Source organism: Filicampus tigris, chromosome 11 (genome assembly GCF_054856515.1).
Source record: "Filicampus tigris isolate MCC_2025a chromosome 11, RoL_Ftig_1.0, whole genome shotgun sequence".
Lineage (NCBI taxonomy): Eukaryota > Metazoa > Chordata > Actinopteri > Syngnathiformes > Syngnathidae > Filicampus > Filicampus tigris.
This window is the reverse complement of record NC_141227.1, coordinates 19867189-19892269: the sequence shown is the minus strand read 5'-3', so window position 1 is coordinate 19892269 and position 25081 is coordinate 19867189. Positions and strand designations below refer to the sequence as shown.

The 25081-nt window shown below is 44.0% G+C and overlaps 3 protein-coding genes across 6 annotated transcripts; 2 read left to right on the top strand and 1 right to left on the bottom strand.

The window, feature by feature from the left end:
- The first annotated feature begins 35 nt into the window (after positions 1 to 35).
- Positions 36 to 9683, top strand: LOC147140068 (putative pre-mRNA-splicing factor ATP-dependent RNA helicase DHX32). Of its 3 annotated transcripts, XM_086044365.1 has the most exons (12): positions 36 to 693; positions 1084 to 1366; positions 1462 to 1655; positions 2362 to 2743; positions 2945 to 3181; positions 4257 to 4350; positions 4521 to 4670; positions 6024 to 6215; positions 6300 to 6428; positions 7052 to 7242; positions 7375 to 7565; positions 9347 to 9683. In XM_086044365.1, the coding sequence occupies exons 2-12, from the start codon at positions 1103 to 1105 to the stop codon at positions 9519 to 9521; spliced, it is 2199 nt and encodes a 732-aa protein (XP_085900491.1). In that variant the 5' UTR covers positions 36 to 693; positions 1084 to 1102; the 3' UTR covers positions 9522 to 9683. The 3 variants fall into 3 exon arrangements, with proteins under 3 accessions (XP_085900491.1, XP_085900492.1, XP_085900493.1); XM_086044366.1 differs by lacking the exon at positions 36 to 693 and having other exon boundaries at positions 730 to 1366; XM_086044367.1 differs by lacking the exons at positions 36 to 693; positions 1084 to 1366; positions 1462 to 1655 and adding an exon at positions 1735 to 1976.
- Positions 9592 to 24741, bottom strand: edrf1 (erythroid differentiation regulatory factor 1). Its single transcript, XM_086044363.1, has 25 exons — positions 21732 to 24741; positions 20845 to 21059; positions 20617 to 20683; positions 20415 to 20540; positions 20135 to 20259; positions 19912 to 20050; positions 19131 to 19232; positions 18941 to 19062; positions 18561 to 18672; positions 18346 to 18493; positions 18170 to 18281; positions 17548 to 17659; positions 17003 to 17284; positions 16857 to 16928; positions 15813 to 15960; positions 15535 to 15726; positions 15258 to 15458; positions 13986 to 14201; positions 13688 to 13914; positions 13014 to 13172; positions 12768 to 12917; positions 12529 to 12682; positions 12334 to 12449; positions 11364 to 11518; positions 9592 to 11272 (listed from the first exon to the last, which is right to left on the bottom strand). Exons 1-25 carry the CDS (start codon positions 21813 to 21815, stop codon positions 11110 to 11112), a joined length of 3699 nt encoding a protein of 1232 aa, XP_085900489.1. The 5' UTR covers positions 21816 to 24741; the 3' UTR covers positions 9592 to 11109.
- On the top strand, positions 22237 to 25031 carry LOC147140066 (autophagy-related protein 16-1). 2 transcript variants are annotated; one of them, XM_086044372.1, is made up of 7 exons: positions 22237 to 22321; positions 22754 to 23024; positions 23090 to 23153; positions 23247 to 23328; positions 23400 to 23473; positions 24418 to 24669; positions 24733 to 25031. In XM_086044372.1, the coding sequence occupies exons 2-7, from the start codon at positions 22937 to 22939 to the stop codon at positions 24815 to 24817; spliced, it is 645 nt and encodes a 214-aa protein (XP_085900498.1). In that variant the 5' UTR covers positions 22237 to 22321; positions 22754 to 22936; the 3' UTR covers positions 24818 to 25031. The 2 variants fall into 2 exon arrangements, with proteins under 2 accessions (XP_085900498.1, XP_085900499.1); XM_086044373.1 differs by lacking the exon at positions 22237 to 22321 and having other exon boundaries at positions 22742 to 23024.
- The last annotated feature ends 50 nt before the right edge of the window (positions 25032 to 25081 follow it).

The window sequence follows — 25081 nt, the reverse complement described above, 5'->3', positions numbered from 1 at the left end:
GTCTGAGGAACGTTAGCATTCTGTCCCACACTGCCACCTTCTGCTGAAGGCGAGTTATTACAAATCATCCCATTGAGTTTTTGACCACGCCTCCATTTTGACAAAGCCAAAATCAGCAATCATTGACGTTTAAACCCATTATATATTATTTTAACGCATCATGAGCAGTTATAGGGGATGACATGACACCTAGTGACATATTGTTTTGTTTCAAACATGGACACAACTACATTAATAAATCTACACACAAAATATACAGTATTCATGTTGCATGTCCATTTAATCTCTATTATAAATCAAGCAACTAATTATATACTGTAGTACTGGAAACTATTAAAGCTCACTCAAAACAAAATTGTGAATTTAGAAATCAAAGGTATCAATTCACTTATGTTGTTCATTTTTAGTCTCATCACATTTCAGCATTCTATGTTGCCATGTCAATCTAACCTGCCCAGGGTCTTCATAATCAATACAGCTGGTCCATGTAACTTAAAGTATATTAAAAAAGGAACAGTTTCTTTAACCAGTCAGATTTACAAATTGTCCTCACAGGACCCTTGATGACATCAGCAGTTATTTCATCCTCTGATTGGCTGGTGAAACCCAAACGTGTAACAGCCAAGTTTGACTAGAAAAATGCATCTGTAGCAATCGGCGGACATCGATATATTTTTCTAATTGGCATCTCTGGTGAGTATAATGTATTTGTATGTATTTTCAAAATGTTTTTAGATAAATATGTATGTCTCTTTTGTTTCTGTTGACAAACATGCAGAAGAATAATAGCAGGAAGAAAAATGTGCATAACGGCGCGAGTGTGTGCTTGTGTCACAGTATCAACAAAGTTAACACAACAGAATGTGAAGGCTTAGTTTCATGTATTCACACAAATAAACAGTTGATACAGAAATCTGTTTTGTAAATATCCACCACCCCCACCCTCTGAGTCTCATTGTGTTGCTACATCAGAGGTGTGTGTGTGTCATTTGTTGATGACTTCACTTGTATGGGATTAGCGGCCGCATGACAACACTGGGCCAGTCGCCCGGTTAGCCTTTCTTTCCTTCCACGGCTGTACAGTTTTCCAACTGATGTGTTGATGAGATCCGAAACGGTCGGTCCGATGGCGCTGGACACCTTAAGTGCGGAGGAATCCTTTGAGGGCTCCGAAAAAGAAGAATACGATGACATTTTGGAGCTGAACCAGTTCGACGGACTGCCGTACTCGTCCAGATTTTACACACTGCTGGAGGAAAGAAAAAATCTTCCTGTCTGGAGCATTAAGAGGGACTTTTTGGACATGTTGGAGAAAGAACAAGTCATCGTTGTCGCGGCTCCTGCTGCAACCGGAAGAAGTTCTCAAGTGAGTTCCTAGCACAGGTATCAAGCAGCGGGCAGGTGGTTGGGAATTACTCGTTTACAGTACTGTGGTGTGGACCCGTTCGTGATGTCTTCCAGATTCCTGAGTGGTGCGCCGAATTCTGCCTGACGCTCCAGTTCCGGCACGGTACGGTAGCATGCAGCCAGACGCAGGCGCAGCAGGCAGTGGAACTGGCTTTGAGGGTGGCCGATGAGATGGACGTCAACATCGGTCACGAGGTCGGCTACAGCGTCCCCCTGCAGACGTGCTGCGCCAATGACACCATCCTCAGGTGGGTATAAAAAAAACCCTTCAGATTACAGATGAAGGGGAAAAATATGAGGTGAGACTTGAATGAGCTAATCACTATGCTTCCTTGATGCCATCCCTGTTGGGACACAGTGATGGCGTGGGTCCGCGATGAGGTATCTGTTATCTGAACCACTGGTCGTAGGGTATCAAATTTAGTCGGCTTTTTCAAACCATTTGTCAACAGTGGGTTATGACTAGAGAAATGCAGAAGGACACCAGGTGTATAACCAGACAGTTTTCAGGCACCTTTCGGCCCTTTTCTGGTCCCATCGCTGAGAACTTGGAGGCCAAATGTTAGCAGGTATTTGACCATCTGCAGGGCACAAGCGGGAGCCTACGACCTATTATGTACAGGCATAAGTGAGGACAGCCCTGTGAAGGTGTCTGTGTTGAGGACCCTGGAGAGGGTCTATTGAGATGTTAGCTTAGCGGTTGGTGAATAAACGAGCTCACCGTAAAAAAAAAAACAAGAAAAACAATGTTGTGTCGGAATAACTCACAGACAACGACGTGACGGTGAGCTTGTTTATTCGCCAACCGCTAAGCTAACATCTCAACGGACCCTCTCCGGGGTCCTCAACACAGACGCCTTCACAGGGCTGTCCTCACTTATGCCTGTACATAACACCACCTAATTCTCAAGATAAGACTAATGACTGACTCTTGTTGTGGTTTAACCATGGCAGGTACTGTACAGATGAGAGACTCTTAAGAGAGATGATGTCAGACCCCCGGCTGGAGCGCTACGCTGTCGTAGTGGTGGACCAAGCGCACCAGAGGACAGTCGCCACCGACATTCTCCAGGGCCTGTTGAAAAATCTTATCCCTCAAAGGCCGGAGCTGCGTGTGATCCTGCTGACCGCGACAGAGCCCAGTCCAAAACATCTGGCTCTCTTCTCCACAACCACGGGACCACCACCCGTGATCCGCCTGGACAGTCCGAGTGCAGCAGAGGTGGTCTACAGTGATACGGGTGACAGCTACTTCTGCTCGGCGCTGCGTCTGGTCTTGGAAATCCACCGCTCTGAGGAGGTTGGGGATGTGGTCGTGTTTCTGGTGACAAGTCAGGTAAAATCAGTTCTCATTACTATTGAACGGTGATTCTTTGTGTTTTTAGATGAACAATTGGGCTTACTACGCCCGCGTAGTTTAATGTTGGCTAAAATGGTGATAATTGACGAGGTATGTCTTTTTTGAGGTAGTACTTGGTTATAAAAAGCTTAAGAACCACTGCCCTAGAATAAATTTGACTCATTTCCTCGCCATCAGGAAGTAGAACTAGCTCTTGACATCCTGCACAATGAGAACCTCAGCTTTACTCCTAACCTGGGAAGACTCCTGCCCATTACCGCGCACCCTGACCAGTCTGGATCCCTCACCACCCTGGGTGAAAATGACCCACGTTGGACCCGAAGGGTTTTTCTCACCGCCAACCCGAATGAAGACTTCTTTTGGGCTGTCAACTCGATTAACTTTGTCATCGATGTGGGCTTGGAGAAACGATATGTAAGTTGAGAACAAATTTCCTAGAGGAGCAAACGGTCTCCATCCATCCATCCATCTCTTTCTTTTTGTGGTAGTCCTCATTAGGGTCAGTTGGAGCCTATCCCAGGTGACTCTGGGTAAGAAGTGGGGTACCACAAGCAAAAAAAAAAAAAAAATTAAAAGGTGATCCTGGTGTGCAGCACGGTGAACAACACCATTTTGGGGTGTAATTATTCTAAGAGTTTTGGACTTGGAATTACTTTGGAATGTGCCATTACCAAAAGTATGAGTCGTAAGAATGGGGACGTTTCACTTCACTTGACTTTCAGTCAAGCTTGATACTGGAGCAAAATCTAAAAACGGATACGTTTTGTTTTTCGGTTTCCAATGAAAGAAATTCTGTGTCATATGTCAGTTTTTGTTGATTATGGCGGCGCCATGTGGACAAAAGCGGCAGTGTTTTGACAAAAGTCAACCACACTTCCCATGCGCGCCAGCGCATAGGTTCGTGAAATCCTGAGCTCTCGCTGGCTTGCAAGTTGGACTGAATTACATTTCTATTTCCAGTGGCTGTGTGAAAGATGAATAGCGATGAGTTAATGAATCAAATTTTGTTGAAACAATACTTTTGTTTTTGGTTTGTTTTGGGGCTTCTGCCATAACACCAGTAATAGCGCGTAGACGTTCGACTTCTGTCCTTATAGCGAAAGGAGAAAGTGAGTATGCCGTAAAGCAATTCAGGACATTTATATATTTTTTTTGTGTGCCATGGTTGCTCCCATCCTCCTCAAAGTTGCTTAGTGCCAGTTAAAACGATACAGACCGCCCTCCCGCGGCATGACAAAAGTCCCATTCAACTACTTGTAAGTCAATATTTCATCAAAAGAGTTTAGAGGAAAAAATGTATTAAGGTCGAATTCTTGCCCAGCGTTGCTTTAACTTGACGCAACGTCTTTAGCTTTAGCTTACATTTTATTTGAGACAAAGGTCGAGTCGCTAGCATTTTCCCACACTGGCAATCTTTTTTTTAATTGACTGTAAGAGGAAGCGAAAGCAAAGAAGGTTCCTTAGCATACCATAAAATATGATGTTGCAGGTGTACAACCCGAGGATCCGGACAAACACTGTCACAATTCAGCCAATCAGCGCCGGTCAAGCGAGGAGTCGTAAACAGCTGGTCGGGCCAGCAGGTAAGAAGTTGTCAAAGCTACCGTGGGGCGCAGCTGCCATAAGAAATGCCTCTCCCAAATTAGACTCCCGATAACGCCAGTTGTGTAACACCCGTGGCCACTGTATGAGTAAATACAGTAGTTAATGTCTAAAGGATTTTTTTTTTTTTTTTTTTTTCCCCCCCTCGTAGGGAAGTGTTTCTGCATTTATCCTGAGGACAGACAGCTTCCGGATGACATTCAGCCACACATCGTGGAGTCCAACGTGACTTCCACTGTGCTCTTTTTGAAAAGGATGGAGATCGCCGGCGCGGGCCACCGCGACTTCATCGACAAGCCAGGCAAGATGACAAACTTTGGATGGATGGGTGACGTCAGAGGGACGGAAGGATGGGTTGAGGAATGGATGGAGGCAGAAAGATGGATAAAGGTCGGATGAATGGACGGACGGGTAAGTTAGCAAGATGCAAAAAAAACAAGCACAGAGAGGCTGCCTGAAATCCAACTATTAGGAAAGGATGGGATGGATGTGATCATGCTGATTTGAAAAAGGACGACGACTGCCGGCCTGGGAAAGTGTGTTTCATTGACAAGCCAGTCAAGATGACGCAAATGAGCACAGAAAAGTTCCCTCCGCCGCAGCCATTAGGAAATCTGTTGAGCCGTGCCTCAGCCGACCTGACAGCAGCCTGCTAGTGTCAACCTGCGTGTGTTCACTTTTGCCACAGATTTATTCAGCAGGCCCTATTACACTCCCCCAACAACAACAACAACAACAACACTGAGCCTCCCATTAGCTGATCACTTCATGCTAGCGTGCACATGAGAGCATCCAAGGTAAATCTATTCCCCAATTCCGTGTCTCATGGCAAACGTGTTTACAACACGGACGGATTAGAATTTTTTTTTTTTTTTTTTTTTTGTAGCAAATGAAATGTAGTGATGTGTGCCAGATGCAGCCCAGGATTAGAACATCTAAATCTGCAGCTGCCTTTTTTTGTGTCCACCAGTAGAGAATTGTGCCACCAGATCAGCACTGAGGATTACAGTGTACACAGTCTAAAAACAAAAACAAAAAAAAGATAACCACAAGCAATTGTTGTGTACTTTTATGGGGGGAAAACATGGCAAGAAAGTAGTACTGTACTATTATGGATGGATGGATTGATGGCCAAATTATGGATAGTTGGATGTGTGGATTTAAAGGGTAGATGATGGATAAATGGATGGGCTGATGGATGATGTACAGATGGATAGGTGGGTGGGTTAAGGAACGGACGTGTGGGCGGACGAATGGGTGGAGACAGATAGATGGGTGAATGGGAAAATGGAGGGATGATGACTGGACAAATGAACGAATGGATGGATGAGAGGATGGATGGATGTTAGAAACGGCTAAATGGACAGATGGGTGTATGGGTCGAAGAACAGGCAGATGGATGGACAGATGGGTGGGTGGACAAATTGATGGGTGGGTTGATGGATGGATGGCTGTATTTACAAAAAAAACCTGACAAACGGGCGGATAGATGGATGGGCAGACCGCTAAATGAATTGATAGATGATGAATGGCTGTATTTACAAAAACTGACAAACGGATGGATGGATGGACCGATCGCTAAATGAATTGATAGATGGATGGATGAACAAAACGGATGGAAGGAAAGCCCGTAAAAACGTCTCTTTTGTCCCAGCTCCCGAGGGTCTGATGCAGGCCCTGGAGGAACTGGACTACCTGGCCGCCCTGGACGACGACGGCAACCTGTCCGCCGTGGGCATCATCATGTCCGAGTTGCCTTTGGAGCCTCAGCTAGCCAAAGCTTTGCTGGCCTCCTGCGAGTTCCACTGCGTCAGCGAGATGCTCATCATCGCCGCCATGCTCACAGGTCAAGCACTTCAACGAGCACCACTTCCTTCTTCGTAAACACAACAACGCTTTTTCATCCCCAACCCCCCCCCTCCCCCAACAGCTCCAACATGCTTCACGCATCCTGCGCCAGACACGTCTCACTTCCACGCCAAGTTCCATCACCCCGAAGGAGACCACTTCACTCTCATCAACGTCTTCAAGGCGTTCAAACGCTGTCAGCAGGACCCGCGTGAGTGGAATCGCTCAATCGACGGGATGTTATCATATAATAACACAAAGCGTCGACCCGTCCCACTACTATATGATATCTCTTCACACTACTGTAGAAGGCAGTGGCAAATAGGCACTAGGGCAAAGCCCCACAGCTCACCACAAAGAAATTAAATACAAATATGTGATTTGTGGAGTCCCTCAAGGGTCAATCCTTGCACCCCTTTTGTTCAGCCTATACATACTAGCCTTGGATCAAATTCTTCAGAAAGGCAACGTTGGCTATCACAGCTATATCGATCAATGTCCCCAAGTGATGACAGTTCAATTAAGGCGCTGTTCCCTGTCTAAAACAAATTAATAGCTGAATGAATAAAAATGACCTGCAACTAAACCGAAACAAAACGGAGGTAATTGCTTTTTGGGCAATAAAGAAAAATAAGATTGCTGTTAGTAAAGTTAGTCACTGTCTTTAAAGACTAAAGACCACCCATGTCTCTATTGAGGATAAGTTCTCCAGAAAATGTAAGACTAGATACTATTTAGAATTAGTAGTGTGACACTGAATGGAACGATGCGTAGCACTTGTAGCTAGCCAATCAACAAGCGTCGTTGTGGTGGTGTTTGCTTTCTCGCCGTCAGTTTACGACGTGGACAAGTGGTGTTCCGACTCTTGTCTGGACCGCGCGGCTTTAATTGCTGCCGACTGCCTTCACGCCGACATGGCCGACACACTGGCGAGGATCGAGCTGCCCGTGTCGGCGCCCGCCTTCGGCTCACGCGGCAACAGCGCCAACGTCAAGAGAGCCCTGCTGGCCGGCTTCTTCATGCAGGTAACAGACAACATGCCGTCAATTCTTTGATGTCAAACTCATTCTGACAGTTCCGGATGCTGTCCGAATAATGAGGAAACTTCTGGACGCAGTTCAGGAGCGTGTAAAAGGCGAGCCTCATTTTCCCCACAGGTGGCGCGTGATGTGGACGGCTCGGGCAACTTCTTGATTCTGGCCAACAAGCACGTGGCGCAGATCCACCCGCAGTCCGGTTACTTTGCGAGGAGTCGCACGAGAGAGCCCGTCGACTGGCTGCTGTTCCACGAGCACTCCTTCTCCCACGACAACTGCCTCCGCATCATCACGCCCATCACACCGCAAGAGTGAGTGTTTTGCAAATCCAGCAGTTCATTCGTTGGTAAACAAAGAGTTGTCACAGTAAGTAATCCAATTTTTTTATTGAAAAAAAAAATAATAATATTTATGGGTGGTGGGTATTCAATTTTTGGATCCACGCACATTGAAAATGGTACCCAAACACATCCAGCAGGTGGCACTGTGGCAAAAAAAAGATTGTTACTCTTGCCTCACTATATATATATTTATTTAATACATAGCGAGGCTGTTGGAAAATAGATAAATAAATGTAGTTTGTTTTTCCTTTTTTTTAAAACTATTTTTGAGTTTGTATGTGTGTGGAATGAATTATGCAGCTGCCGAACAACAAGTGTGATATATATTTTTTTCATATGTCTGGGGGATTTGGGGACAAAATTGCGGTGTGATTTCTGCCTTATCAACAAGTGTGTTGCGTTCAGAAAAACAATATCAGTTGTAAAAAATATATACATATATTTGCTGGTGTTTGAGGAAAACGCATGATTATAAAGCATAACTTCCACTTAGTAACAAATGCAATATGTATTTTTTTAAATGTAATACATTGTGGTGAGACAGCTACAAAATGTATGGATAAGTAAACTTGTTGTTTTTTTTAATTGGTCTGTGTACCTGCTTTTGTAGATGTGTGCCAGCATAGATCCATAAAAAAAAATATCCATAAATTATGCAGCATGATTCCTACCTAGCAACAAGCATCTCGTGACCACACGCACACAAAAAGCAAAACAAATAATTTTTAAAAACGTTTTTTTGTTGATCTTAGGGGCGTATGACTTCTACCGAGCAATAAATCTGATAATTTTCATCTTTATTTTGAGAACACAACATATGGATAAATAAACTTTTTTTTTTTACTTGGTCCGACAATGTACTCTCGATTATCCCTATCTTTTTTCTGCTCTTTGTGCAGTGGAGAGTGGAGAGTCATTCAAACAAAATCCACATTTCAATACGCTTGGAGAGGAAATTTTCCTTCGGCAGCATGAATTCTGCCTAGCAACAAGTGAATGACCAAGAAAATAAAGTCCGTTGTTGTACTTGTGACAGATGTTCAAATTTATAAGACTATAATTTCGGGGCTTAGTCATCAGACTGTGCACTTTTTCTTTCGCTAACTGTCCGTTGAGGAAGTGTCGCGTTTGTGCTGCGTAGTATTAGCAGGTGAACAAAGGGATTATGGATTTGCGCGGATGTCTCGGAATGCGACGCGGCAACTAAACTTTGCCAGTTCGCACACGTTTGTTCAGGTCAATCAATCGTGTGAAACTTTTATGGCCGTTTACAGTTTGACCTAAAATTAAAGACGGATTAGTCTTTAAGAAAGCACAACACGAACCCTATTTCTTGTCTTGCTGAAATTTTGAGAGGGCAGCCAACATGGACAACCCGCCCAAAATAGTGCTGGACCAATGGTGAGTATGGCTTTCGTTACCACGACGACCGGGAGTAGAGCTAGGGTCGGAAAGTGGCTTTGATTTGAAAGCCCATATTGCTGTGGGGGAGGACACAGGCATTTTCACTCACGGAGGCAGCACTTCACACACTGCACAGTGTTATTGTTATCGTGTAATCAAGTGTGTGCTGCTAGCCAATACAACTAAACTCAATGTAGCTGTGTGTAACATTTCCTTAACATTTACCCCTTCAAGCCAAAACAAATTTGATTTTTGACGTACTGTTAAAACGTATTCATACCTTGAACAAATTTTGAGTTCAAGTTAAACGGACACAACTAGTAAGTCTCTATCGTCTATCTTTTTAGGTTCATTCAGATGGTACCACAGTATTTTTTCTACAATCTGCCACAGAGTGAGAGCAAAGTCCTCCTGCAGAACATTCCGGACAATTCAGCATCTCGCTGCGACGAGAAGAAAGCAAACCGCTACCAACAAGCCCGGCAGGAGCCGAGCGCACACGACCGCTGCCTTGTTCAGTGACTAGTGCTCTTCAAATGGCCACGTTTACAAAAAAAAAACAAAAAAAACACACATTGCTGTCCTGTCCTAGTCTCATTTAAATATTACATTTATTATACAGACTGAAATGTACTTGTTATTGGATTTTAATAAAACAGTATGCCACATCGTCCTTGAAGGTCAGTTGTAGTGGTCGATGTTTTTTTTAAAAAACAAGGTAAATATTCCAAATGTTTATTTCACAGCAAACATGCCTAATATTAACACATTTTTATACAATTGCACTGTTTTGGTTTTGAGAGAGCAACATGAAAAAAAAAAAATTCACGCAGCACCAACGGAAGCTCTGGATATCAAAAATAAGCTAAGTCATTATTGATTGAGCATTCAAAGGCCTCACAAGCCACTTTTACACAGCAGGTTCCGTACAAAACGGCACCCGTGAGGTGATGTTAGCACCATGTTGCGTCGACAGTCCGTTCTCAAAAAGTATCGTTTACATGACGCTGGCGTCATGCGCGTAACGATCAGAACGCGGGATGCCCGCGATAACACACCCTCGCTGGGTTTTGTTGCGTGAAAAGCAAAAGGCTCATCTTATGGCTCACATCACCCAAACTGAAGAGGGTTCTGGCCCTGACAGCAAATAACACAGACAAAACGGTATCGGCCACTCTTCGTCATCATCTCGTTGGTGTACAGTGATGCCTTGAGGTACGAGTGACTCGGTGAATTCAACTCAGCGCACTTTACAACAAGCATAGGTTTGACAAATGAAATATTCATCAAAAAGGAGGCTTCAAGATGTTTCATTAGCTTAATGAATTGAAATGAATGAATCATTAGCGAACTACGATCGACCATAAACCGTTCAGCAACAGCATGTATACAAACAGTACTCACTATACTCTTTATCCTCCGCATAGAACGACTAATATTAGTGCTGTACTGATGAGATCAGACAGGATTTGAGACGTTATGAATCCCTTGCTGCAAAGAGTCAAGGGCTGCCTAGAACCCAAGTGGGATTCATAATACCTCAATGAACAGTATATCCGTCTATACTCCTCCTGGGTGGCCAAAGCGGGCACATCAAAATGCACTTAATTGACGCAATGTGACGAAAAATACTTAATTGTATTTAATTCAACGAATCGTTACTTTTATTTTATTTTTCCTCATCAAAATACACATTACAACATTTTTTTTTACCTTTTTTGTGGAAAGCTAGTACGGGTTAATGGCACGTCCATTCATATCAATAGGAACATTATGATTTGAGTTACAAGTGGATCTTAAGGCACCACTGTACACACCGTAAGTCCCAAATATCTTACATGACACTGGATTATTGATACAATCATATTGGGCTTTTGGGTCAAAGATCAGGATGAACCTTGAATGCAGTAAACCTTTCGAGGTGAGATTCATTTGAGCTTCTCTTCTTTTCAAAATTCCCAGAAGGTGTTTGATCCGAGTTGAATTTTCAACTGAATATCCCTACAATTGCGAGTAGTGTACAAACCGTACAACTTGAAACCTAACCTACCATGTTCAAAAAGGTGCAAGTAGCTTTTCAGTCCATTTTTATTTAATACCTAAAGTGTCGTCACGATGGCGTGTCCGCGCCGTAGTCGCCGGCGTCGGGCGTGAGCTGCTGCAGCAGTTGGGCGTAGAGGCCAACGCGGGCGAGCAGGGCCGTGTTCTTGTCGCAACGCAGCAGCTTGGAGTAAACATTCTTGTAGCTTTGCAGCAGCTCTTCGTCCTTTTTGCTGCACATCAACAAATTGTTAGGCTCTCCGCGTGTGAAAGAGATGATGTAAAAGTAGTTTTCGGTTTGTTTGTTTTTTCCACGGTCCTCACCTGGGTTTACGTTTGGTTTTAGTCATGAGTTTGATGAGCTGCAGGAGCAGGTCAGAGAAGCGCGACTCGAACAAGGCAGTCAGCGTGGTCACTTCCTGGAGGTTCAATCCTGGCGCCGGGCAGCCCGAAGATCCTGGAAGAGCTGCGTCGCTTCCCTGCAAATCACGGGAGATAGAAGAGAGAGGTGAGTGACTCGGCACAGCGGCACCATCTGGTGGCCAAAGTGGACATTGTGCAAATGTAATCAGTAGTAGACTATGGGTTGGTTTCACCCAAATCACCTGTTTTGGACCTCCCCCCAAAAAACGCAGAAAACAAGCTTTTTGTGAAAACATTTTTGTATGCACAAAAGTGACTTTTATGCTAAAAATGTTTGCTCTGGTGCCACCGCTAACAGCTGAACAGTCCTCTTGTGTAAAATACAAACGAATGTATTTACAAATATCAGCAGTATAACCATTTTATATTTGATCAATTTTATAAACTATTTGCATGCTATTTAGTAGTGGTAGTATTTAGTTGTGTGTGTGTGTGTGCATGTATGTACATTACGTCATTGCTTCTACTTCTAAATTTGAATAATCTCCATCTTTTCTCTCTGTGACACTCTTTGTATTAAATTTAATGCGACAAATACTTTGATCAATCACAAACTGCTTATAATGGTCGAATCTCCAGAGGTCCGCCATGTTCACAACAATTTTGATACCTAGTCATCTCATCCAAAAGAGACCCAATGCTGCCATGTGCTGGCTGGCCATAGTTAGTTTAAAAAAAAAAAAAAAAATTGTACTTTCCCAGCTCAATGATCAAACCAGAGTTAGCCAAGACTGTTTTTCTCCGCCCATTCCCATAATAATAAAAAAATAAATTTAAAAGCATACAAAGAGTTAATGTTCTGCCGCAAGCCATGTAAAATCCATTTTTCCGTTAAGCCACCAGACGGCAGCCCGGCGGGTCTGCTCCTCACCTCTGCCTGCTCCTCGAGCAGCTCTTTGTGAATAATCTGGAAGGCACAGCGAGTCTCCGCCATGATCTCCAGAGCGGCCGTTAGACTCTTCTGCTTGGCCGCGCTGCTGTTCTGAGCTGCGGCCGGACACAAAGCGCAAAGGGATTTCAACCAGCGCGATCCAGTAGCAAAACTGTAGATTGCCGGGCAACGCACCCGCCATGGTGAACTCTGCGAAGGCCACCCGCTCCAGTAACGCGCGGAGCAACTCGCACGGCGCGTCTTTGAGGCTGAGGAACAAATACACGGCCTTGCCGTAGTGGAGCTCGGCCAGGCTCCGGTGGTGCTTCCTCAAGCGCTCGTCCCCAACCTAAACGCGCGTTTGCACCTGTTAACTGCATTTGTTCGTCATGCCCATATTTGGTCGAGGGGAAGTCGTTGCCAGTCTTGCCCACCTGATTCCGGAAGCAGCTGTGGTACATGGAAGCCAGGCGGTGGTGGATGGTGGCCGCCCTGTACTGGTACAGCGGCTGGCGGGCGGACTCGGTGTGCAGGTCGCAGTACTTGAGTGATTTCATCATGGCTTCGGTCACCTCTCGCTCGATCTAGAAAAAAAAAAAAAAATCAAATGAAATAAGGACTTATTGAGATGATTTTTGTTGGCGGTTTGGAATCAAAAAGTGAACAAGTGAGATGATAACCTGCTCCGGCGCCTTCCTGGAAAGCGGCGCGTAGTCCTGCAGAAGCGTGGCCAGTGTGAAATATGTGGTGGACAGCTCCCAGTTGACGCTGTCCCACACTGGCTCGTGGTTCTCTCGGCATGACAAAGATCTCATCGCGCGCAAGTAGTAGTCTATGGCCTGGTATTTTTTTCAAAAGACAGACATATTCGTCAAAATGTCAAATATTAGCCCATCGATCTATCCCTAGTTAAAGTGGAAGTAATATTGCATTTGTAGAATATGAGTTAAGCAACACAATCCACCCGTTTTTAGCCATCTCAGGGGGCGGCCATTTTGTCACTTCTGTCGACTGGAAATTGACATCACACACCCTCAGGGCTACGATAATGACCAATCATAGCTCGGCGTCAGAAAACAGGTGAGCCGCGATTGGTCGTTATCTGAGCCGTGAGGCTCTGTGATGTCATTTTCAGTCGACAGAAGTGACAAAATGGCCGCCGCCCGCGATGGCTAAAAACAGGTGGATTTTGCTGCTTAACTCATATTTCATATTAATCATATTGCCTTGTTTCAACTAGTTGGCCTGCATAGAACATATTCTTTAAAAAAAAAAAACTATGTTTGGATTGACGTCCTCATTACGTTGTTCCAAATCAATTTGTGTGTATCCCGCTTTAGGACTTGAGCGTCACCTTGTGGTAGTAGAGCGCCTCCTCGGGGGAGAACTCGCCTCTGCTGTCGTCCGCGGAGACGCCCGAGTGGGCCTGGGCGCAGATCCTCATCAGCTTGCCCGTGTTGCACAGCAGCAGCGCTTTGTTGGTGCTGTCCCCGATGGCCTCAAAGTCCTTCATGCCCTTCTCGAAGAAGGCGAAGCTCTTTTTCCACACCTCCTGCTCGGCGGCGGACACCGAGGTCTTGACTGCAAAAAGTAAGAAGGGCGGCTGCCGATTAGAGACGCCGGCGTTGCGGGTTTGCTTTTAGCCGCCTCACCTTGCTCCGTCTGCAAGGCCGCCGCTTGGTTCATGTGGTAGACGCCCATCTCGTTGCGGATGTTCCCCAGCCGCTTGAGCACTTGAGCCAGCTGATCCGACGCCTCCTCCTTCAAGGCGTGCGAGATCAGCAGCTCGTAGGCGGCCTCGTAGCACTTGCTGCTCACAAACAGCTGGTACTCGGGGTCCATGGCCAGGTCGGTCGCCATGTTGAACGCTGAGAGTTAAAATTGCAATTGTGAGAATGAACTCCCAACTTGTCGCAGTTCACAAATTCACCTATTTAGTTTTTTTTTTTTTTTTTATTATGTAAAAACCATCCTCAAATTTGCTGACAAAATCGGCACTTTTGGTGGGTTTTTTTTTGTTTTTTTTTACTCTCTGTAATGCATCGAGATATCGCCAAAGCCCTAGAAAATAGGAAAGTAGTACAGTGCCCCATAGCTAAATCGTGGTTCATCATTCACGCCACCGTTAGTTTATTTTATTTGTTTTATAGTACATTTAACCGTCTCACTCGACACCACCGCGCAGGCGTCACATGCTACCCCACCAGGCCCCGCCTCTTCGAGGCAAATGCATGTAATTAACACAAACACTACAATGTACAGTATTGTCAAATATAGCACATTCCGAATGCGTTTAAAATTTGTCTTGAGTTGAAATGTGTTTAAAACATGGGGAGGGTTTTTTTTCTGTTTCCAGGTGGGTCTGTAGGGCATCCCTTTAATAAATCGTGGGGAGGGTGATGGGGGCTGTAATCGGTGTCAAAAGTTACCTTGAAGTTAGGGTCCAGCTAAGTGGATGTTACGGAGCGTCTTCGCTGCATGTTTTTGCTCCGCCGGGTGGCTATTAAAGGGCCCAAACTAACAACTGATGGAGATCTCATTAGTGATGAACAAATTTACTATTTTCAAAGATTGCAAACTTCCGGCACATTTTTTTTTTTTTTTCCAAACTTAAATGATGAAACTAGATTAATTCTAAATTATTTAAAAAAGCTTTTGAGGTCATAGCTTGGCGTATATTTAAGGTTTAAATTAGGGATGTTTGATACCACTTTTTTGGTATTCATTAAATACTTTTGATACAGCTATAGTGTGGCAACAACTACTGGCAAGTGGGACTTTTTTTTTTTTTTTTTTTTTTTTTGCCTTAAAGCAGGGGTGTCAAACTCATTTTTTGTCGCGGGTCCACGTCATAGTTCTGATTCCACTTTCGCACTTTATTGCCGCGGTGTGGAAACGCATGCGACCGTGACTGTGTTGCTGACCCTGGCAGCTGCTCTCCCTATGCAGGCTGTGTAAGATCTCTTGGTCCTCTTTGGTCTGGTAGCTGTACTCCTCCTGGTACGCGGCTCTGTTGTTGGAATTCTGCGCCAACATCAGCTGGATGTCCCCGCATAGCGAGAGGCAGTGGCTGTGGAACAGCAGCACCTGCGGGTGTAGCGCCCCTCCGATGGAGCAATGGGCATCTGCACGGAACGCCGCAAAAGGATCACGAGCCAAATGCTGACAATCCCTTTCTGGGGGTTCGGTTGCCGAGCTTACCGTAGCTTTGCAGAGACAGCTTGATGTAGCGCAAGGCTCGGCCGTATTTCAGCAGGTTGGTGGCGGCGTCGGACAGCACGTAGTACGCTTTGGAGGCCTTGAGGAAGAGCTGGAGTTTCATCTGGTGCTGCCACGTGCCGGGAATCATGCCCGAGCGCGTCGGATGCTTTTGGTCCGCCTGCGAGGGCTCCACTGAGAACGGACCAAGTTAGGTTTAGAACGGAAAGTTCCTACCGTCTCGGCGGCTTAACGGCGTTAATGCCAGATAAGATAGTGACCTCTTTCAAGGAGAGGAGAGACGCCTTTCTCCGCGGCGCAGCTTCCGGCAGCACTTCCGTCTTCGTACTTGAGAGGGATGGGTGTGTTGGGATCCACGGCTGGGAGGTCGCTCTCCTTCTTGATGCTGCTATCTACTGCCTTCAGACCCTGTGCAGTGTTATGCGGCCACTTCAATCGAGCCGTCGTAGAAAAATACCACCTTTCCTCAAATACTGCCTAGAGGCATTTATTTAATCGGATGCAGAGTCGCGGGTGTGTCTTTAATTTTTAAATAAAGGAAAATTAAATGAAATTAATGAATGAAATTATTAAATACAGTAAGTTGAATTATTTTTACTATCAGGGTTCTTACAGCTTAAGACGTATTCAAATTCAAGACTTGACACTTTTCAATTCAATTTGAAAAGTAAGCTAAGACCAACTTCATAATGTTTTGTCCAAAGTTGCCATAGTACATTAATGAGCTGCATCTGCTCTTAAGAGCCCCGACGAAAAAAATCACGTCACTGTTCCGGTGATTCCGCCGTCGTGTTTACGCGACAAGCACAAGAGTCATTAGTAAATTAAGTTTTCAAATGTAATTTACTTTGAGATCTGAGACTATTTACAATCATGAAATCCTACTTATCACGCGTTAACATTTCAAGACTGATCCAAGACGTTTTAATGGCATTTAACTCATTCACTGCCATTGACGTGTTTATTTGTCTTTTCACAGTCCAGTCATTCAATCCCAGGAATTTATTCATATTTTTTTCACATTTTTTCAAACGTGAGGGGAAAAGAGGGTCTGAAAATGTCTGTCAGTGAATGAGTTATGGCCTTATTTTTAGATTCATTGGGTTCAATGCTTTTGAAGACTTTTTAAAAAATCAGCAGGACCCTTTTGGACAAAAAGTATCGTTCAATAAAAAACTAGGAAAAAAAGAAGTTCATTTGTTCATCTAAATGAATTAACTGCACTTTGACTGCATTGGCACTGTGCCTATTAGACATTAGTTTATTAGTCATTGTTAAAGAAACTGTAAATACCCCCGACTTGCCTTCAATACATAGTTGAGGACATGTCTGCATCGCTCCTCTTTGTCTTGTGAGACGGGGAAAGCACAACCTGGCTGCAGAGACCAAAAAAAAAAACACTTATAAAATATTTACGGAACAGGTAATGAAAAAAAAAAAAAACACTGACTCGGATCAGCTGAGTGGATTTGTATTTCTCCGGGACAGACAGTTCTCCCACAGAGCGGATGACAGCCACAGCTTTACTGTCATCCTGCGCGCGGCCGTTACTCTCTGAGCTACTGTCGTCGCTCTGCTCCTCCAGGTCGTCGTCTTCCTCTTCGCGGTCGTCATTGCTGTAGCTGTCCTCTGAGCCGCACGCCCGGAAAGACTCGCCCCCGTCGTCGTCCTCCTCCTGGGGCTCATCGAGCTGGAAAAGCTCTGACAGCATGTAGTGGGCCGAGGCGATGATCTGTGTGGGCGGACAAGGTGAGATCAGAACTGATTTGTGGATTTGAGCTAGAGAGGAAGTGAAGGATTGTTTTTCAAAAAAAAAAAAAAAAAAGGCTTCAAGATGTTTAATGCCACTCCTACTTACAGATTACTGTCCAACTAAATGTGCATCAGCGACTATGGCTCTCCTTGCCCACATGTGAGGGCATCAAAGTACGTTATTTGCTCCATTTTTCTTCCACCTCACTCAAACGGCTGCTTAATGATGGAAAGAGAGCGTACCTGGGGGTGCCTGTCATGGTCCAGAAGTTTGACGCAGTTTAACAGCAGAGTTCGGATTGTGCCGTAGTGCTTTCTGTTTTCTCGGGCCTTGAGCATCAGGTTGCATGCCACTCTGAAGCACAAAGCAAACCAGTTAGCGTTTTCTTCCACACTTTTTTTTTAGAGGAAGTCTACGCAAACATTTTTTTGTTTATAATATGTTCCATGCAAGCCTACTAGTTGAAACAGGGCATTCTGATAAATATTGTGTTTTGGGAATAAGAGTTGATCCACTCGTTTTTAGCCATCTCCGGGGGCGGCCATTTTGTTTTCTGTCGACTGAAAATGACATCACAGCTGCTCACAACGACCAATCACGGCTCAGAGTCAGAAAACAGGTCAGCCGGGATTGGTCATTACCTGAGCAGTTGTGATGTCATTTTCAGTCGACAGAGGTGACAAAATGGCTGCCCCCAGAGAAGGCAAAAAAAGAGTGCATTTTGCTGCTTAATTTATATTCCACAAATGCTAAACTAATCAGAATGCCGTGTTTCAACTAGTGGGTTTGCTGGGAACATATTCTTGAAAAAAATATGTTTGGGTTGACTTCCGTTGTAACAAATGCAAAAAAACATTTTCCTACTTGTAAAGCAAGACCGCCACGGGAAGCGTGAAGGGATTGTGGCTCTTCTCCTCTTCGGCCTCCTCGCAAAGTGTCGTAAGATCGTAAAGCTTGACGATGTCGCTCCCGCTGGCTAATGATAATAAATGATCAAAACACGACCACACCATTTGAAATGCCGTTCCCTCCTCTGCTACCTTTGAAAAGCCAGTAGGTGTGACCCTCTTTGGTGCAGTTGGACTTGAGGAAAGAAAGGATGTTCTGAGCGATGTCTTTCACCACCCTGGTGGAAAAAGTCGAGTTCTCCAGATGGGGGATGTCCTCTGTTTTGATCATCTCGTATTTCTGCAAAACGCCGATTGAAATGTAACAATGGCGGGCCGTCAAAGAAGACGCAAATTCAGACATTTACCTGAACAATGCCGTTGACGTGAAAGCACATAACTAATTCGGGGACGTTACACATTAGATTGTCCAGCCAGTAGTCGATGCCTGTCAGTATATTGATTGGTTTATTGTTGTCCCTGGGGGGGAAAAAAAAATACATTTTAGGACGTGAAGTAACAATTTCAACATGAATATGATGACAGGCCGGCTTGGAATACGGAGAAGGGATTCATCAGATCAAATGATTGCACAGATTAGCGCGTTAGCACGTTGTAATATGTTTAATGTGAAGTATCAAGCATTTTTTCCATTTAAAACCATTTCAAGTCTTGACATGCTTTTGTCAAAATAGAATCGCAGTGCATGTTTCAGCGCTGGGATTCAAAGCACATCCAAAATTCCAACCTGAGTTTAAGGCTGACAGCCGGATAGCGGCCCCCTCCAAAAATCGGCATGTTAGAGCCAACCAACATGTGAATGTCCTCGAAGGTCCACATGATGTTTCGAACAAAGTCGTTCCGTAAGCCCTGGAAAATTCCAGAAAGACTTTCAACTGTGCAGTTAAATCACGTCCGCTACGGCTGAGAGAATTTACCTGACTGTTTTCGCCTTCGTTAAAGAGAGCCGGGAGGTTTTGCTGCTGGGGCGCCGACGTCACCTGGCCTAGGGCGAATTTGCTGTCCATGTGCACGCGTTCCTAAAACATTTGAAAAGTCACCAGTCAAAAGTGGGGATTCATTACGGGATATGGTGAAAGCAGGGGGTACTTTCCACACCGATCCTCAATAGGTGAAAATCCGAGAGACCGTATAAAAAGAAATTGGGATTTTTTTTTATTTTTTTTTTTTATTTGGGGCTAATACCGATTCCAATATTTGGCAAAGTAATATATGGGAGGTGGGGGGTGTCCTGTCATTCGTCTTCGCCTTATTTTGTAATGTGTTAATGTCTAAAAAAAAAATTGACAAAAATCAGCAAAAAAAATTCCCAGATTTTTGCCAATTTTAAAACAGATATCAGCCGATTAAATCGGTCAGTCGAAGTGTCACCCCTTCAACACGCTTCAAACATATTCGAACTTATTAGAAGACACTTTTTAAACACATTGCAAACATACTTGAGCACACAAAAATTGCCTAGTATAAAAGTATTGCTTTGCCGCCATCTTATGGCATCTAAGTGCAAAGGAACTATGTTGAACATAGTTTAGAAGCTTCCTTCACTACATTTGCTGACATCTTGTGGTTCCTTGGTGCTAGGAGCTATGTTGAAGTGAGTGAAGGAGTTTCATGTGGTATTCTGCCCCCATCTTGAGGCATCCATTACTCATGGATTTCCATCCCTGATTTAGTCAGGTCAAATGAATGCTAATCTACCTGTTTGCAAGCAGCTGCCCCTCCTGCGTCAGAACTGGTGAAGGTGGTGGGCCAAGACGAGCCGAACTCCTGCGCCCCGCACTCGTCATCGTCGTTCAGGTTGTCCGCAACCGGCTCGGCGGCGCAGTCGCCATTAATACTGCAAGGAACACGCATGTTTGACTGATGATATGAATCATGTGAAAATTCTTCTTTATTGTTTTGAGTAATTTGAAGAACTTGCCTGTAGTAGAGGAACTTGGACAGGATGGCTTTCTGATACCAATGCTCTTTGCTCTTCTTTTTTCTCTGCCACTTCTGATCCATCAACCGCTGGTAAAAGTCCTTCAGCCACGTCCAATCGCCCGTCTACAATATGAGATTGTAACTTTTGTTCAGACAAATGTGTTTTCTTTCGGGCCATTAAACTGACGCAAAGCTAATATTATTATATTCAAATAACTCATTGAAATTGTCAATCCAAACAAACCATTATGGGTTAGGGCAACGAACTTTAGTACTACCTGCGAGGATCTCATGAAGAGCTCTTGTATGTCCAGCTCGTCCAAAAGGAGGGTGCGACCCACGCGGTGGACGGCCATGCTGACGTGCGACTTACTGTAGGGGATTTTCAACAGCTTCTTGATGTTCTGTCAGGGAGGACAGTTGGCATTAACGGCATGTTTAAAGAGACGCGTAAGAAAAGGTGTGGTCTGTTCCACAAACCTCTGAATCGGATACGACGTCGACGTCATCCCCGATGCAGTCGATAAAGTCATACGCCATGCCAAAACTTTCCCCAAAAAAAGCATTTGTGGCATTTTAGATTAAATCTCACAGCACAATTCTGAACTAAACAAAAAAAAAAAATGTACAACTTAAATAATTCTCTAGTAATTACTTTGACATCACCGTTCTGATTTTCTCAAGCCCACCACAAATGGCATAAGCTACCTTGAAAACGGTTTGCCCTTGCTGCTGGAGCCCAACACGGTGGTGCCAGCTGTGCCCAGCTGGGGGTTCTCTCTGAGCCAGTTGGCGGGGGGCAGCTTGAGGTCGGTTTTCTCCTGCAGCAGGGCATACGTGCTGGGAGGCGGCGCGGCGCAGTACTTGACCACAGCGCGGCTCTTGATTTCACTACTGCTGCTTCCCGAGCATATTGCTGAGTCCTTCACAAGTGCCAACAAGTGTGTGTGTGTTAACTGAAGCCAAATCAAACGCACACGATGTGTTCGGAATCACTCCCTATATTGGGACCTCGATGTATCCTACAATGCATCATGAGTAGTATTATTGAACAACCGATGATCACAAGAAGAGCAATAAGTACCATGATGCATTGCAACAGAGAGGGTCAAAGATCTCAATTCAACTCAGCTTTATTTCTAGAGCAATTTGGAAAAACAACCACAGCTGTCACAAAATGCTGTACATTATTAAGATTGAACTTAACACCCATTCTAATAAAAAGACTGTGAAAACTAGTTCCTGCAGTGCCTCCTCTGTATCTTGGCCCAAACTGTTTGCCACAGTCCATAAGTTACACATCACACCACATCACAAAACAGATTTGCAGAAAGTGCTTTGATTTGTGCAATCATCTTAAAACAACATGGTGTTATAATACATTTATGTATTCAATATTTAGCTGACGTGAATCGTGTACGTTGTTATAATGGAGTAGCGATGATGTAATTAACGACGCGTCCAAGTACTGTTCTAAAACTATTTTTCATTTGACTTTTGAGTGACCTGTATGGTCTATTATTGAAAAATCCAAATACAAAACAGAACTGTATATAGTGAGTAAATGATTCCCAACAACAGATCTTACTACTTACATGCTTGTTGTTGTCTCCTGAGGAGATGATGTTTTCTTCCTGGACATGATCCCCAGGCTCTCTGTACCCATCTGACGAGCTCATAGCGGACAGTCCCAAAAAGAAAAACTAAACTAGGTTTTGTATGGAGCTTTCCACACACTTCGATCATCGATGTAGCTCGATGTAAAGTTGACGTCTCCTAGCTTAGCATGCTAAGCTCCTACACAGCCACTCGATAACGGACACGTTACAAATGCAGCGGACAAGACCCCGGTATTCGGGTTAACACTGAAGGAAACTATTTCGTTTCATGCTGTCAAACTTACAAAAGTGCAGTCGCCACATTATGAACGAGTGCGCTTCTCCTCCTCCCCCTAAGCGACCAGTTGGTGTCGCGTCTCATGACGACGTACTACCTCCGCTTTCTCCGAAAATTATTTCGTTTAGCGAAATGATTACGTGTTTGGACTAAATGAAAACACTGAAAAATACATGAAATAAAATAATACACAAAGCGATTTCATTTTATATTGTTTTAGATATAAATAAAATTGTTAAACGCGAGAACGTGAACCCGGAAGTACTTGGTTGCCCATCGTTCTAGAAAGGTTGGTAATATTCTCCTTACCTCTGGAAAGAACTGGTGGGAAATTTGTCATTTGTGTAAAATATTCTCGTTTTATCTTTTAAAAAATATGCAATGTCATATTTTGTACCATATTAAATGATATCAGTTTGACTCAACTAGAAATTATTCAAATTTCGATCTATTTTACTTTTATTTTTATTTTCAAAAATACCCAAGTAGACTGTACACGTCATTACGTTATATAATAAGAGACAAATACATAAATAAGCACGAAGAAAAATTTTGGATTTGGCTGTTTCCCAACAGAAGTACAGAGTTTTTTAACATGCGCAAAAAATATGCGTAAAATACACTTAAAATAAAACAAATAGGCTACCATGTTATTTTCTTTAACTACTCAATATGTTCTATCATATTATTTATATAATAATTAAACAATTATTTCATCCAGCTGCTGATTGGCTTAAGGGAGAACGTGCAGCTGTGGGCGGGGCATTCATCAGCTGACTGCAGCGTTTTAACAATCAGCTGTTGTGTTCGACCACCACACAATCGGGCGTGGAAGATTATGAAAAACAAAACTCCATTTAGTGAGTCACAAAAGGAAACGTACGACATGTTCGTGTGAGCTAACATGGCCAGCTGGAAGAGACATGTGCGTGCTCAACTGCAACTCAGAGACCAAACAGAGAAACTTCCATACGACGGCGTGTATACAAGCTGTAAGATTCCCAATTGTTATATTTGAAATATGCATCTCCTATCCTTGACTTGAGGTATGTTTTAGTGTCTCAGTTGGAAGAACGCTTTGAAATTCGCCAGCAGTTTTTAGAAGATGTCCAGTCAGTAAGGTTAGAAATATCATGTTATTTTGTTTTCTGTCAGTATTATTTCCCCAACTTGTTGACACGTAACAAATAAAATGTCAACATTGACTCCAACAGCTCAGACGATGGAGTAAAAGTTGGGGCGAATGTCAGATTACTTCAGCTCGGCCTCAGAGAAAGTGAGCATCTTGCTGAAAAGGTAAGAACAGAGATTGATCTTTAAATTTCGCGAGCATCTTCATAGTCTGTGTTTGTTTTGTGTCTCCTCAGCTGTCTCAGACCGTCTCCGACTTGACCACTGTGCTGTACCTGAAAGATGCCGAGCTGCAGCACTGGCAGTCACGGTAAAAATGACCTTTGCCAGGGAAGCAGTTCAGTTTGATGGTGTGCAACTTGCCGCGTATTGGTCATAACCTTTCAACTTCCTTCCTTGCATGTGGATGAAACACATATATTCCTTGGATAGCTCATTTGTTGTGGTCCCAGAACAGATCCCTGCGGTACCACACATAGTTTTTCTTGTTGGTTCTTAACTTATTGAAAGTTGTGTTTGTTGATTTTGATAGTATGCAACCTCCCGTGTAGTGATTGTGATTTTGTATTTGATTTTAGTAGTTATGCTTAAACATTTAATTCCATTTGATGCCTCAAGTAAATCAGAACAAAGCTGTTGTGGTCCCAGCGAAGATACATATAGTTTTTAGATGGTTCTAACCTTATGGCTTTGTCAAGCTTGCAAGTGTGCAACTTACTATGTACAGTACTCGTAACGTTTCGACTTTCTACCTTGTATGTAGGGCTTAAACTTTTAAGTTCCTCTGATGCCTTATAAGAAATAAGAAAAACAGTTGTGGTCTAAGAACAGAACCCTATGAACGGAATCCCATTTTGTCATTTTACATGTTTCTGACACGGCAAATCATGTTTGTTGAGTTTGCCAATGTACAAGTAGGGTTTAAACATTTTATTTCTTTGGACACCTTAACAAAATCCGAGAGAAACAATTATGGTCCAGGAATGGATCCTTGAAGTGCGTCACATGGAATTTTTAGATAGTTGCTAGTGTACAACTTTCCATGTACTAGTTTTAACCTTTCAATTTCCTGCTGTCCAGGGAGGGTTTCAACTTTTAAGTTCCTTGAGTACCCTAACAAAATTAGAGGGAAAAAACACACCCGTGGTTCCGAACCAGACTCCTGCGGTACTCCACATGTAATTTTATGATAGTTTCCACTTTATTTATGTCAAATGTAGGCCTAATCACCAATTATTTATTTCTCCAATTCAGCGTGTCCCAACACCGCCAAGAGGCTCTCACTCTGGCTAAGGCAAGCAACGCCCTGAAGGCGACCCTTTACCAACATGAGTACGCCATCGAGAGACAGGCTAAAGAACTGGCCACCCTGCACGTGGAGCAGAGCGACCTGAAGGAGGCGCTGTCGCGGGCTTGGAGCGAGAAGGAGGATCTCCTGCGGCGGTGGATGGAGGAGAAGAAGCAAGAGGCGGACAGGCTGAATAAGTACAACGACGCGCAGGAGAGGTACTTGCAAAGTCGTGCACCAGACCAGACCGTTTCCCACACTCATCGGACTATTTTCTCCAGGTGGCAGCGCGTGGCCAGGCACTTGAAGAGGCACCTGTACAAGAATGGGAAGAAAGCCAGTGAGCCCATCACGAGCGGTTCTTAGAAGTGCCGCTAAAATCTATTTTACGTCCTCAAAATGGATGACAGGAGCACGATGGACGAGTGGTTAGCAAGTCTGGCTCACAGCAGAAAGGTTCCGAGTTTGAATCTCAGCTCTCAAGGAGTTAAAAGTCAGATTAGTCATTTCTAACAAGTATTAAAGTCTATGACTTTGACCGCAATGATGATGTAGTAAAAAGTCGGACCTCATCAAAGTACCTTGCGTCACCTTATTACATACTTGATGATGTCACAGTATGTATGTCCA

Coding starts and splice junctions, on each gene's coding strand:
- LOC147140068 (XM_086044365.1), top strand. CDS start 1,103: ATGAGATCCGAAACGGTCGGTCCGATGGCGCTGGACACCTTAAGTGCG. Junction 1,656..2,361: donor GCCAATGACACCATCCTCAG/GTGGGTATAAAA, acceptor TAACCATGGCAG/GTACTGTACAGATGAGAGAC. Junction 2,744..2,944: donor TGTTTCTGGTGACAAGTCAG/GTAAAATCAGTT, acceptor CCTCGCCATCAG/GAAGTAGAACTAGCTCTTGA.
- edrf1 (XM_086044363.1), bottom strand. CDS start 21,815: ATGAGCTCGTCAGATGGGTACAGAGAGCCTGGGGATCATGTCCAGGAA. Junction 15,961..16,856: donor TCCTCAACTATGTATTGAAG/GCAAGTCGGGGG, acceptor AACACTGCACAG/GGTCTGAAGGCAGTAGATAG. Junction 12,683..12,767: donor ACAGCTGCTTCCGGAATCAG/GTGGGCAAGACT, acceptor ACGCGCGTTTAG/GTTGGGGACGAGCGCTTGAG.
- LOC147140066 (XM_086044372.1), top strand. CDS start 22,937: ATGGCCAGCTGGAAGAGACATGTGCGTGCTCAACTGCAACTCAGAGAC. Junction 23,154..23,246: donor GAAGATGTCCAGTCAGTAAG/GTTAGAAATATC, acceptor TGACTCCAACAG/CTCAGACGATGGAGTAAAAG. Junction 23,329..23,399: donor GTGAGCATCTTGCTGAAAAG/GTAAGAACAGAG, acceptor GTGTCTCCTCAG/CTGTCTCAGACCGTCTCCGA.